This window comes from Balaenoptera physalus, assembly GCF_965194825.1.
Source record: "Balaenoptera physalus genome assembly, chromosome: 7".
NCBI classification, from domain to species: Eukaryota; Metazoa; Chordata; class Mammalia; order Artiodactyla; family Balaenopteridae; genus Balaenoptera; species Balaenoptera physalus.
In genome coordinates, this window is record NC_138886.1 from 34,248,226 (window position 1) to 34,260,904 (window position 12,679).

At 47.2% G+C, this 12,679-nt stretch overlaps 1 protein-coding gene across 6 annotated transcripts in view; it reads right to left on the reverse strand.

The window, feature by feature from the left end:
* TMOD1 (tropomodulin 1) overlaps positions 1 to 12,679 on the reverse strand; it is a 102,940-nt gene that overhangs the window by 26,307 nt on the left and 63,954 nt on the right. For 5 of the 6 annotated variants that reach the window (XM_082468741.1, XM_082468738.1, XM_082468742.1 and 2 more), the window contains one exon: positions 5,459 to 5,603. In XM_082468741.1, coding sequence (XP_082324867.1) covers positions 5,459 to 5,603 — 145 coding nt within the window. Of the gene's footprint in view, positions 1 to 4,906; positions 5,200 to 5,458; positions 5,604 to 12,679 lie in introns of those variants that run through there. The other variant, XM_082468740.1, reaches the window with a different exon arrangement.

Here is a 12,679-nt window from a genome sequence, read left to right on the forward strand (position 1 = left end):
GTTAGCTGAACAAGCATTACACCCCTTTTGCACTCAAGCCCTCATTGGAGCCCCTCTGACAATTCTGGGGTGTCAGTGTTGTCACCATTGCCATGTTATGGATGAGGAAAGTATGGCAGGGAACAAAATGATAAAGCCGGTACCAGACGGAACCAAGGCTTGTGACTCATCTGGAGCCTCAGTCCAGCGCCTCCCTCAGTACAATCCGGCCCTGTCTATGTAGGCTTTACATACCCACATCTCATCTGGTTCTCACAAGGAGGACTAGCTCCTTTCCCCTGGAGAAGAGAAGGGAGACAGGGTCCCTGAGAGCAAGTGGCAGAGCCAGGAACCTGAGTCCCCAGCTAGTGGCTCACGGTACAGAAAAGGATCCCGTGCAGTCTCCCCCTACCTGCCCTCAGTATGCACACTGGGCTGCATCTGTGCAGGGTTCCCCTGCCACTGGCTTTTACAGGGACTGGATGGGGAGAAGGGAAAGGCACCCACTTATTCAGGTTTTTTTTTTTCTTTCCATTTTAATAATGAAGGAAATTGAGGCCAAGAGGGAAGTAACTTGCCTCAAGTCACAGTGAATAAGAGACGCAACTGGGAGCAGAAGCCAGGTCTCCCAATATCCTTCTTCAAATCAACCTGCTTTTTACATTCATTAAAGCAAACTCCTCCACGTTGCTTATCATTGCAACTGCCAGAGACTCATTTATTGTCAGAGTCGGAAGGAATCTCGAGTCATCTGGACCAACCCCCATTCGAGGCTTGAGCTCCCTCCAACACTTCCCACCAAGCTTTACACCTCCATCATGTCTTTGGGGAGCATTTTATATTCCTTTATATTCAACAGCATTGACTGAGTGCTATGATGTGCCAAGCACAGGTACCAGAAATAAAGATTAACAGGGGACCAAGATATACCTACAAGAAATCTGATAAAACATCACAAGTACCCTGGTAGATCTCTATCAAGTATGAGAGGCACAATGAACAAAGTGGTCATCAGATTTTCCAAGGACGGCGGGTAAGTTGTACACTGAATCTTAAACGATAAAGGGATAGATGGTGGGAAAGTACGGGGAGCATTAGGAGTAACAGTCCTCTAGAGGGAGGCTTTTGCCTGGGTCACTGGGAGGCACTCAAGCTACCTGGACCGGTTGGTACCAGTAGGGCAAGAGGATGGCTTGTTGGGGCGTCAAGAGATGAGTCTGGCAGGGCCTCACCCAGAGAGGAGGTGGAGAGCACAGGTTCTGGGGCCAGACTGCCGGGTCCAGTCCTACTTCCGCCCATGGACAGCGGGTAACCTTACCTACTTCTCTAGGCCTCTGTCTCCTTACTGCAGGATGGGGATGACGACAGCACCTGCCTCAGCTGGTTGTTGGGAACGTTACAGGAGTTAGTAAGATTGAAGTGTTCAGAGCAGGCCTGGCACGCAGTAAGTGCCATGTAAGTATCAGCTACGATTACTAAGGGACTTAGAAGCCATGTTGAGGAGTTTAACCTGAGAGGAGTGGGAACACAGAAAGGGTTCTAAGCAGAGTGGTGGGACAAGCTTTGGGATGAGCGCTGCGTGAGATGCCCGCCCTGGAGGAGCTAGAGGAGCTGCAGGGCCCGAGGACGTTTCAGGACGCCCGGTAAATGTGATGAGGGCTTGACAAAAGGCAGGGCAAGGTGGCTGGTGAGGAGGTGGCTGGCTGGGCTGGGGGTAGTGCATACAGAGAGGTAAAGATTTCTGGCTTGAATGGCTGTGAGGAAAGTAGTGCCCTTTCCCAAGATGGTTTTGGGGGAAGATGATGAAATTGATTTGGGGTGTATGTGCTGTGTCTGGGGTGCCTGTTAGAAAGGTCTTCCTTGAGAGTATAGTAAAAAAGTGACTTTCCCAGGAAGGGATGTTTTCTGCTTTTAAACATGTTACTGTACCACACAACTGTCTTAACCTGGAGGCTGCAATTCAGATTTCATTAAGTGAAGAGAGTTTCAGTGGCAGATTTACAGGACCTGAGTGCCTGAGTGCCAGCCTGGCTCTCAGCTATAAATAGTGTGGAGATAGGAGTCGTCTGAGGTGTGTCACCATGGGAAAAGAGAGATGGGGGTCCTCGGCTCCTCCCTGACACCCCCCCTCACCCTGGCACCCCGCTCTCTCCCATAGAACACTCTGTTAAGAGCCCAGGGCAAAGGCTGGGAAGGACCAAAGACATGCCAGTCAGGATGGGTCCTGGGCAGGGCTGACCCATGGCCTTAGGGATTAAATGTCTCCCAAGGAAAAGCCCACCTGCCTCGCAGGCAAGCAAAGCCCAGGTCCCGCAGACCCGGCAGTGGGCCAGGAGACAGCACAGAGGTAGGCTGGAGTGAGAAGGAAATCGGAGAGGCCCTCTCCCGTCCGCACGGAGCTTGCCCGCTGCTGCCAGGCCACAGCAGCAGACACGGTTACAACCACGGTGGCTGGACCGGGGCCGGCAGGAGGCTTTTATGACAAACATATTCAGCTGAGAAACATGGAAGCCTGTCTGCTTCATCAGAGCATCAAGAGCAGGATGAAAATACTGTGTCGGAAAGAAAGTCAGGATTTCTCTTTTGCAGGAGGACGCTGGCGCACCAGCAGAATTAGAAGCGTTTCTTTCACAAAAGTTAGCGGATGGGTGCAAATTTGCTTTTAAAGCTAGATGTCCTACTTCACCAACTAGTACTCTGTTGCGTGCAGTCACCTGGATGATTCTGCTCTAATTCCTTCTGTGGGAAACCTCAAGGGAATAGCTGCACAGTTCCATGGGGTAACTCAGAGGCCCATTTTAATCACCTGTCATTCCTGCCCAGAAAGCTGCCACGGTCCCACTTCCCACCTGCTTTCCTCACCAAACTCCTGAGCTTGGCATTATAGGCCTTTGGCTCACAGCCTCCCACACCTACCCAGCCCCCTTCCCGTGAACACCCCATATACCTGTTCATCGTCCTGCCTTTGCCCATGTTGTTCCCTCTGCTTGGAATGCCCTTCCCTCCCTCCTCCGGGAGCTCCTGTTTTTCCTTCCAGGTGTAACTCCCGGTAACAGTTCCTCAATCCTTTCAGAACTTTCTGTCTCTCCTATCCTGCATACTGGGTCCTACCACCTTGCCTTTGCCTACACCAGCACCCCTGCCAGGAAGGCCTCCTGACCTCCCACATGACCTGTCTCTTCCTTGCAAGGCTGACTCAGGCCCACACCCACACACTCGCTCTGTTCGGATACAGTTTGTAGGCCTTCTTGAATCTGGGGGCATGACTTTGAGTCTCTTCTCCCATAAAAGGTTGTAAAGGTTCTCGAGTCAGGGAACTAGCTTTCTGCTACCCCTTATGTCACCTCGCACAGTCCTGGGCAAACAAAAGATGCTCCCAAAGTGCTCACGGCAACTAACAACGGGCGTGACTTGACTGAGCCACTGTCTAGAAGGGCAGTCTCTCCCGGGCCTCAGTTTCTCCAGAAGAGAACTGGAGGGAGGAGCCTGAGGTCCCGTCCAGCTCTGGCATGCTGGGCTCCTGCCATAACCTCAGCAAGTCTCTGGTGATAGGAATTGGGCCTGGATTTTGCAATCATAGACTCTCAGGACAGAGAGTCCTCAAGGGCCATTTCTTCTAGCCTCCAGCTGACCCTGGGGTCCCTCCTACAGCACCCCTGACTCTAGTCATCCGGAAACTTCTGTCCCTAGAAAGAAGTCCTCCAAGCCATCTTGCCACTGGAAGACCAAAGCTGGATTAGCCTTGAGATAGGCACCGAGGGACACATAAGAAGCTTAATCTAAGCTGAGAGAGAGAGAAAAAAAAAGTGAGATTACTGCATATCAGAAAAGAACTCAAGGCTTTTAAGTGCTGGTTCTGCAGCCAGATCACAGCTGGGCCAACAGAGCCCAGGTCGCAGGCCTTCCTCAACAATTCAATGTAGCTATCACCTCCGTTACACCATGATAATTCTAATTCTTAGTTGTTTGTGTTTGCTCTCTTTTATTTCAAATAAGGACACTTCAGATAAACCAGGACACCTGACCTGGTGTGGGTTTTTTTGTTGTTTTTGTTTGTTTGATGGACTTTTCTAGATCTGCAGCTCTAGAAAAAGTAGCAGCTGGAGTAAGCAATGAATAAATAGCCTCTTAAGAACAGGAATCTACACCTTCAACAGCCAGTGCCCTATAGGACTTTGACAAATGTTTGTTGAATTGAGTAGCTCTGTGGTTATCTATGCATAGGTTCTGTGAGTACCTGCCTCGTGCATATACACTTATATACTCATCCCCATTCTTCTAGGCCTTCCATGTATTAACCTAGCTTCAGATTCATCACAGGAAGTGACATACCTGAACTCTGAGATGTGCTTTAGTATTAAGCTCCTTGCATTTTACTGAGTGTTAGAAACAAAAAAGAGAAACACATTTAGAGCAGGTTTGAATTTGATGAAAAACTCACTGAAGACATTGTCCTTTAGAAATATAGTTATTTCATAATTCAATCCCAGAAAGAAGCTTTCTTCTTTTTAAAAAACTCATTATGCTTCCTTCTCTTCTGTGACAAGAATAATGTAACTTGGTTTGTCTTCCCCCTGCCTTGATTCTAGGAAACTCACAGCTGAATATAATGATCAATTAAGTTAACAGACCTACTCCTTTCCTTGTTTTTTTTTCTCTTATTTTCCTATAGCTTTATCAGACATACTCCGCTTTGGACACTCTTATCAAGTTCTTTAAGCAGCCGGCAGGAATACACATGAGAAATAACTAGGCACAGAGCTTGAGAACACTTAGCATCTGGAAGTAAGTCGGTGATTGGTCTCCGTTTTTGTTCAACTGACTAGTATTTCTATTTGGTGTTTGCTCCTAAGAAAGACTGCGACATTTTCTTTCTTTTCTTTTCTTTTTTTTTTTTTAAGAAAAAAATACAACCTATGTCTTTAACTGAGATTAAATGTAACCTGTTTTACTTTACTATAAAGTCAGCATTTTCAACCTTTACGTTAAAAGCAACGTGAAGTCCCCTAGGTTTGCGGTGTGGGTAGTAGGGCTGGTTGGTGGCCTTGGGATCTGGGGCTTGGGCCAGACTGTATGATCTGGAGAGGACTCTGGGCTCCAAAAAGGGTATTCAGACGAGGAGGAGACTCCGTGTTGGCTTTGTGCCTCCCACGTTTCACTTCACCCCGCTAACACGCTGAGGGTGCGCTCTGGGTCCAGCCCTGTGCTCAGCTGAGCTACCTGCAGGGAGGAGGGCCTGGCCTCGGCGCCTGCAGGCAGGGCGCTCGCGTCTAGGCAAGGGTCTAGGGGGGAGGCAAGGCGCAAACACCGAAAACAAGGGAACGGGATCAGCGTGAAAACTGGGAGTCAGGCCCAAAAAGAGAACTCCCTTGGGGAAGGCGGCAGTGGAGTTGTCCCTGCCATACCTCCCATGACAGGTGGAAAGAATGACAGGCGGAAAGAATGACAGGCGGCGGGTAGGGTACATATGTCCACTCACCAAGGTCGTTGTTGTTCATCATCGCGTTGGACGCCCGCAGCCGGGGCCCCTGCTGAGTGAAGTGGTAGCCGAATTTGAGAAGTGTTGCATTTTTTTCCAACATGCTCACGATCTCCATTTCCACTTTGTTGCCCAGGGGCTGGCTCTTTGATCAAGAAAAGAACACAGTCACCTCTCACTCATTTGTGCAGGACCTAAACCTTCTCTACCTGCAGAAACCCTGAGCGGTGGGCGGGGATTTTAATACCTCCCTGTCCCCGCCCACTCCAAGAGCCGGGGCGGGGGGGGCAATGGAAGTTTGGAGAAGTTGAAAGGTCACACAGCCAGGAGCGAATGAGCTGAGATTCAAACAACCCAGGGCTGCTGGACACCAAGAACAGATCTTTCTACTGCTTCACAGCAGCCTTCCTAGAATATTTCAGCAGGAAGGACCTTCACATCATCTAGTCTCAGGGAGATTTAGAAATCCTACAGCCCAGGCTATCCCCCATACTAATTAAATCAGAATCACTGGCTGTTATGATACTCAGGTGTCTGTGGTTTTTAAAACTCCCCAGGTGATTTCAATACAGAGCCAGGTTTGCTAGCCAGTCCTTTAGCAATTTACAAATGAAGAAACAGGCCCAGAGAGGGAAGAGGATTTGCCTAAGGTCACATAGTGAGTTGGGACTGCCAGAGCTAGCCTCCTAAAGCCTCACTCTGATCATGCTAGTTCCCTACCCCCAAATCTATAGTGATCATCTGACAAAGATGAAAAGGAAAGGAAAGGAAAACACGATAATACACAGTGTTGGGAAGGATATGATGAGGATATTCATCAGTCTCATTTATAAAAGTGGGGAGGGCTTCCCTGGTGGCGCAGTGGTTGAGAATCTGCCTGCCAATGCAGGGGACACGGGTTCGAGCCCTGGTCTGGGAAGATCCCACATGCCGCGGAGCAACTGGGCCCGTGAGCCACAACTACTGAGCCTGAGCGTCTGGAGCCTCTGCTCCGCAACAAGAGAGGCCGCAATAGTGAGAGGCCCGCGCACCGCGATGAAGAGTGGCCCCCACTCGCCGCAACTGGAGAAAGCCCTCGCACAGAAACGAAGACCCAACACAGCCAAAAATAAAAATAATAAATAAATAATAAATTAAAAAATTAAAAAAAAAACAAACCTGCCTTTAAAAAAAAAAAAAAAAGTGGAGATAAAAGGGAAACAAACATTCATCAAGAGGGGGTTGCTCAAATAAATGATGGTTCAGCCTTATAGTAGAACATGGGCAGCTGTACAATGATGGTGCAAATCGTCAGTTCCAGGCTGGAAAATATGCCATGACACAATATTGGGTAGACAAAGCCTAGTGACAAAACGGGTCATATTTATGTAAAGTTACCTCTATTTCCCATATACATGCATATGCACTGAAAAGGCCTGGGAGCATATTGGTGGTGGTGGAATTTGGGGGAGTTTTTGTTTTCTTCTTTGTATCTTCCTGTTTTGTTTGTGTTCTGTTGTATCTTACTGTATTGTTTGAGTTTTATGTACAATAAGATATTAAAAAGTAAATATAATCTTAAAGAGGTTTGAAAAGACAGAGAAGGCAAGCTAACATCATATTTAATGATTAAAGACATTCCCCCTCAGAGCAGGAACAAGACAACGAAATTGTCTTGGATGTCAGTTATGTAAGAAAAAGAAAGAAAAGTCACCATATTGGAAAGGAAGAAGCAAAACTATTTCTATTTGCAGATGACACAATACTGTATCTAGAAAATCCTAAGGAATCCACAAAAAACTATTAGTGCTAATAAACAAGTTCAGCAAGCTTGCAGGGTGTAAGATCAATATACAAAACCCAGCTGTGTTTCTATACACTAGCCATGAACAATCCAAAAATAAAATTAAGACAATAATTCCATTTACAATAACATAAAAATATTTAGGAATAAATTTAATAAAAGAAGTAAAGACTTGCACACTGAAAACTATACCACAGCATTGTACATTAAGGAAGACCTGAATAAACATATAAACATCCCGTATTCACGGATCAGAAGACTTAATATTGCTAAGATGGCAAGACTGCCAAATTGATCTAAAGAAGCAGCAAACAGAAACACACAACCACCTCCAATCACTTCCCACTGCCAATAACTGCTGCCATTTATTAAGAGCTTACTATGTTCCCAATGCCTTGTGCGCAACTTGCAGGGTCTCAGTTCATTCAATAACCCAACAGGATAAGCCCCGCCTCCTCCTCAGCCTGGCACTCCAAGTGCTGCAGTTTAGTCCTTGCCTTATTTCCTCTCTCAGTCTTTCCTCAGCCTGGTTACCCCAGGGATGGGGAGTCTGGTACCTGGTGCCTCGTGCAGGCAGAGGTCTATTTCTAAATGTTCATGTGCCCTCCTGCCTCCATGTGGAATGCCCCTACCCTCCCGTACCCACCTGTTGGTGTATCCTTAGTGCTTTATTACCCATCACAAATACCCCCTCCCCCACGAGGCCTTTCCTGATCCTTACCCCTGGAAACCATCCTTCCCCACTCGACACTCAAGTGGCCCACTGTATGTCCCTCTCTACTCCCGGCCCAGTCCATCTGCATTACTGGGTCACCTGCCTCCACAACTGTCTCTCCAACTAGACCTGTGTTGTTCAGTATAGCAGCCACCAGCTGCATGTGGCTTTTTAACTTTAAATCTTTTTTAACTGATTTAACATTATTAGTTTCAGGTATACAATATAATGATTCGATATTTGTATACATCGTGAAATGATCACCACAATAAGTCTAGTTAACATCCATCCCCATACATAGTTATCAATACAAAAAAAGTGGTTTTTTTCTTACAATGAGGACTTTTAAGACTTACTGTCTTGGCAACTTTCAAATATGCAATACAGCGTTATTAACTATAGTCAGCATGCTGTACATTACACCCCCATGCCTTATGTATTACTGGAAGTTTGTACCTTTTGACCTCCCTCACCCATTTCACCCACTCCTTACCCCCCACCTCTGGCAACCACCAATCTGTTCTCTGTATCTATGAGCTTGGTTGGTTTTGCCTTTTGTTTTTTCTTAGATTCCACATATAACTGAGATCATATGGTATCTGTTTTTCTCTGTCTGACTTATTTTACATCACATAATACCCTCTAGGTCCATCCATGTTGTCACAAATGGCAAGATTTCATTCTTTTTTTATGGCTAAATAATATTCCATTGTATATACCACATTTGCTTTATCCATTCATCCATCAATGGACACTTAGGTTGTTTCTGTGTCTTGGCTATTATAAATAATGCTGCAATGAAATGGGGATACATATATCTTTTTGAATTAGTGTTTTCATTTTCTTCCGATAAATACCCAGAAATGAAATTGCTGCATCATAGGGTAGTTCTATTTTTAATTTTTTCAGGAATAGCCATACTGTTTTCCATAGTGACTGCACCAATTTACATTCCCACCAGTGGTGCACAAGGTTCCCTTTTCTCCACATCCTTGCCAACACTTGTTAATTCTTACCTTTTGATAATAGCCATTCTAACGGTGTGAGGTGATAGCTCATTGTGGTTTGATTTGCATTTCCCTGATGATTAGTGATGTTGAGCAACTTTTTGTGCACCTGTTGGTCATCTGTATGTCTTCTTATTCAGATCCTCTGCCCATTTTTAAATCAGATTGTTTGGGTTTTTTTAAACTTTAAATTTAAATAATTAAAATTAAATAAAATTTATGTGGAATCTAAAAAATAATACAAATGAATATATATAGCAAAACGGAAACAGACTCACAGATATAGAAAACAAACTAGTGGTTATCAGAGGGGAGAGGGAAGTGGGGAGGGGCAAGATAGGAATAGGTGATTAAGAGGTAAAAACTACTATGTATAAAACAGATAAGCAACAAGGATATCTTGTATAGCACAGGGAATTATAGCCATTATCTTGTAATAACTTATAATGGAGTATAATCTATAAAAATACTGAATCATATTATACTGGAGTGTAGTTGATTAAAAATGTTGTGCTGGTTTCAGGTGTGCATCAGAGTGGTTCACTTATACATGTGCACGTATCTATTCTTTTTCAAATTCTTTTCCCATTTAGGTTATTACAGAGTGTTGAGTGGAGTTCCCTGTGCTATACAGTAGGTCCTTGTTGCTTATCTATTTTAAATATAGCAGTGTTCAGGCAGTGTACTTTAGGGCACCACACCGTAGGATGTTTGCAAGAAACAAAAACGGAGTTTGCCCTTGGGTTACTCTCTTTCAAGGCAAACAGGGAATAATAGGTTATACATATTTATCTTTCTGTTATAAACACACACACACACACACACACACACACACACACACACACACACACAAACCCATCTGTTTGGATATACAGATTACAGATGTTCTCCTAGGCCAAAATTTTAAGAAGAACTGATTGTTAAAGTTATTGAGTGTGAAAGTGGGCAAGATTTTCAACTGTATTATTATAGAATATATAGAAATAAAATCCAATCTAGAAAAAAAATACTGAATCACTATGTTGTACACCTGAAACTAATATAATATTGCAAAGTAACTATACTTCATTTAAAAATTAAATAAAATTTAAAATTCAGTTCCTCAGTTGCATTAGGCACATTTCAAGTGTGCAAGAGCCACTGGCTAGTGGCTACCATATTGGTCAGTGCAGATACAGAACATCTCTATCAACACAGAAAGTTCTGTTGGATGATGCTACCCTAGACTATGAGCCCTTGGAGAGCACACAGTACCCTGTATCTCTAGGGCAAGGTCAAGGAATTGAATTGAATGGAAAAAATAGGAACAGGATCAATGCACAGCAACCCGGGAAGGTTGAGAAGACACATCAGCCCAACATCCAAATGGACAAGCATGGAACCGCAGCTGAGACTCTTGACAGAGAACTCCTCCCAGGTATTATGAGTTCACTGGAGCTTGTGTGGGTTCAGATGGGGCTTGGACCGCTGACTAGGGCAGGCAGAGGGAGGATGGTAAGATTCCACCAGCCTATCTGGCAAGGCTCCGGAAAGGGCTGGGAAGAGCTCAGGCCTGTCCTTGAAGGAGCCAGCACAGCCCTGGGCTCTGGCCGGCTTGGCCTGGCAGATGATACAGAGACTGTCTGAGACCCCAATCCACCTCCTTTAGCGTCTTTTCAAAATACGAAGCACATTCTCACTGTCAAATATTGGAATGAAAAGTGAGAAATCCGGCAAATTGCCCCCACACGTTGCCCGTGTCTTCATTGGGGAGGGGTCCTGTTTTCAGGCCTCATCTGTGCTCTGAGGGGCAGGGGGAGTGCCCCACGCCCTGAGGGTCCTAGGAAGGGCCTGCTGGAGGGAGCTGGGGGGTGCTGGGGAGGAGGGTGAATCAAGACGGGCAGAGAGCCGCCCCACTGTTTGCATAGGGCCGGCGGGGATGTACGGGGCCTGCAGGCACCCCGTGTGTACTGCCTGCTTCCTGGGCGCTGGGAGGGTCTCTCCTGTCCTTCCATAAATGCAGCCTGTCTGGAAGCTGGGCTCCTCAGTTCCAGCCCAGCTCTGACACTAACTAGACCCATGACCTTGGCCCACCCTGTCCCTTCTCTGACCCTCGGTTTCCCCACCGAGGGGTAAAAGGAGGGCTGGACTAGGTGTGTCTCAGCACCCTGGGCTGCGGTCAGCCGCCACCTCCCACCCCAGCCTCACTGCCATCCCAGGGCAACTCCAGGCGGCAAGAGAACATGGCCTGGAGGTAAAGAGAGCCTGGCTGAGTAAATAAACCGCCCCAGAGTCCTACTCCTGAATTTGTGTCCCGAGCCAGCCTGCAAGGCTCCGTGTCACCCCGGGCAGAATGCCCCAAGTCCCTTTCTTTGGCCGTATAAGGAGAAAGGAGGACAGAGACTCTGACACAGGGTGCAATTGCAGGGGCTGAGGAGAAAGCTGCGGCCTCCGGAGACCCTGGTGACTAACCAAGGATGAGGAATAAATCCAGCGCCACTCACCACCTCCTCTTTGCCACGCCGCCCAGAGCCCAGGCCTCCCGGCACACTGCGAGAGGTGCAGGTGGCATCCCCTAGCCCGGGCCAGCAGAGCCCCCTCCCTAGACTTCCCTCAGCCCACCCCTCCCCCACCAGGCCCCAGTCCAGTCTCTAGACTCCAGGCTCCCAGGAGCACCTCCCCACAGGCCCCCTGCATCTGGGCGGTCAGAGCCCCCTCTGGTCTCCTGGGCCCGGATGGCCTCGCCCCGCCCCCAATCCTCTCCTATCCAGCCGGGAACCATCTTTGCAGAGCATGACTCTGACTGGTGCTGATAACAGCCCACAGACCACTTCCCCTCAAACCACCCATTCAGAGCCCTTTGGGCTCCTAACTCCTTTTTTCACTTTCCTCTGGCGGTCCCATTAATCTAGTTTAGTTTGGATGGGCTCCACGGCTTCCCCCTCTCCTTCTCTGTTTGTGTGGTTCCCTGCACCTGAGGCCGTGGCCACCCTCTGAGATACTGTCCACCCTATGGGTTTATCTCAAATTCCACCTCCTCCAAGAAGCCCTCCCTGATGCCTGCTCCTGACTGAGATTTCTCCCCCCAGTGGCCCACTGTCTGTGGCTTGCTGGGGCACCCGGTTGGATGGTCAGCTGTACACTTGTCTGTCTTCTTATCCAGTGTGGAATCCCTAGAGGGCAGAGCCAGAGCCTCATTCACACACAGAGCCCAGCATAGCCCTGGGGTACAGCAGGCACTTATCAAACACTGAGATGAACTGAAGAAAGATGCTTCTGGGATGGGGTGGGGGCAGGTGGTGACCAATGCTCTGGCCTGGCACCAAGGGAAAGGGACAGCTGAGAAAATCCAAGACCCACACACAACTACAGTAGGATTCAAGAGCCCAGACAGGCACAGTTCATGGACTTTAGAGTCACAAAGACATGGGTTCGAATCTTGCCTCTGTTACTTACTTACTGTGCGACCTCGGGCAGGGTACAGAGCCTGCCTGGGCCTCAGTTTCCTCATCTACAATACTGGGGTGGGTTGTGACACCTTACTCACAAAGAGTCTTTGCAAGCATTAAATGAGATAATGGATATATGGTACCTGCTCAGTACATTAACTCTTAGAATAACGTGTAAACTCCCTAAGTCACCTTCCGAGTAATTATAAAAGTGAACAACTTCATAGTTTGCATCTCTTATCTCCTTAGAAGTAGAGATTCTTACTATCCCCATTTGACAAACGAGGA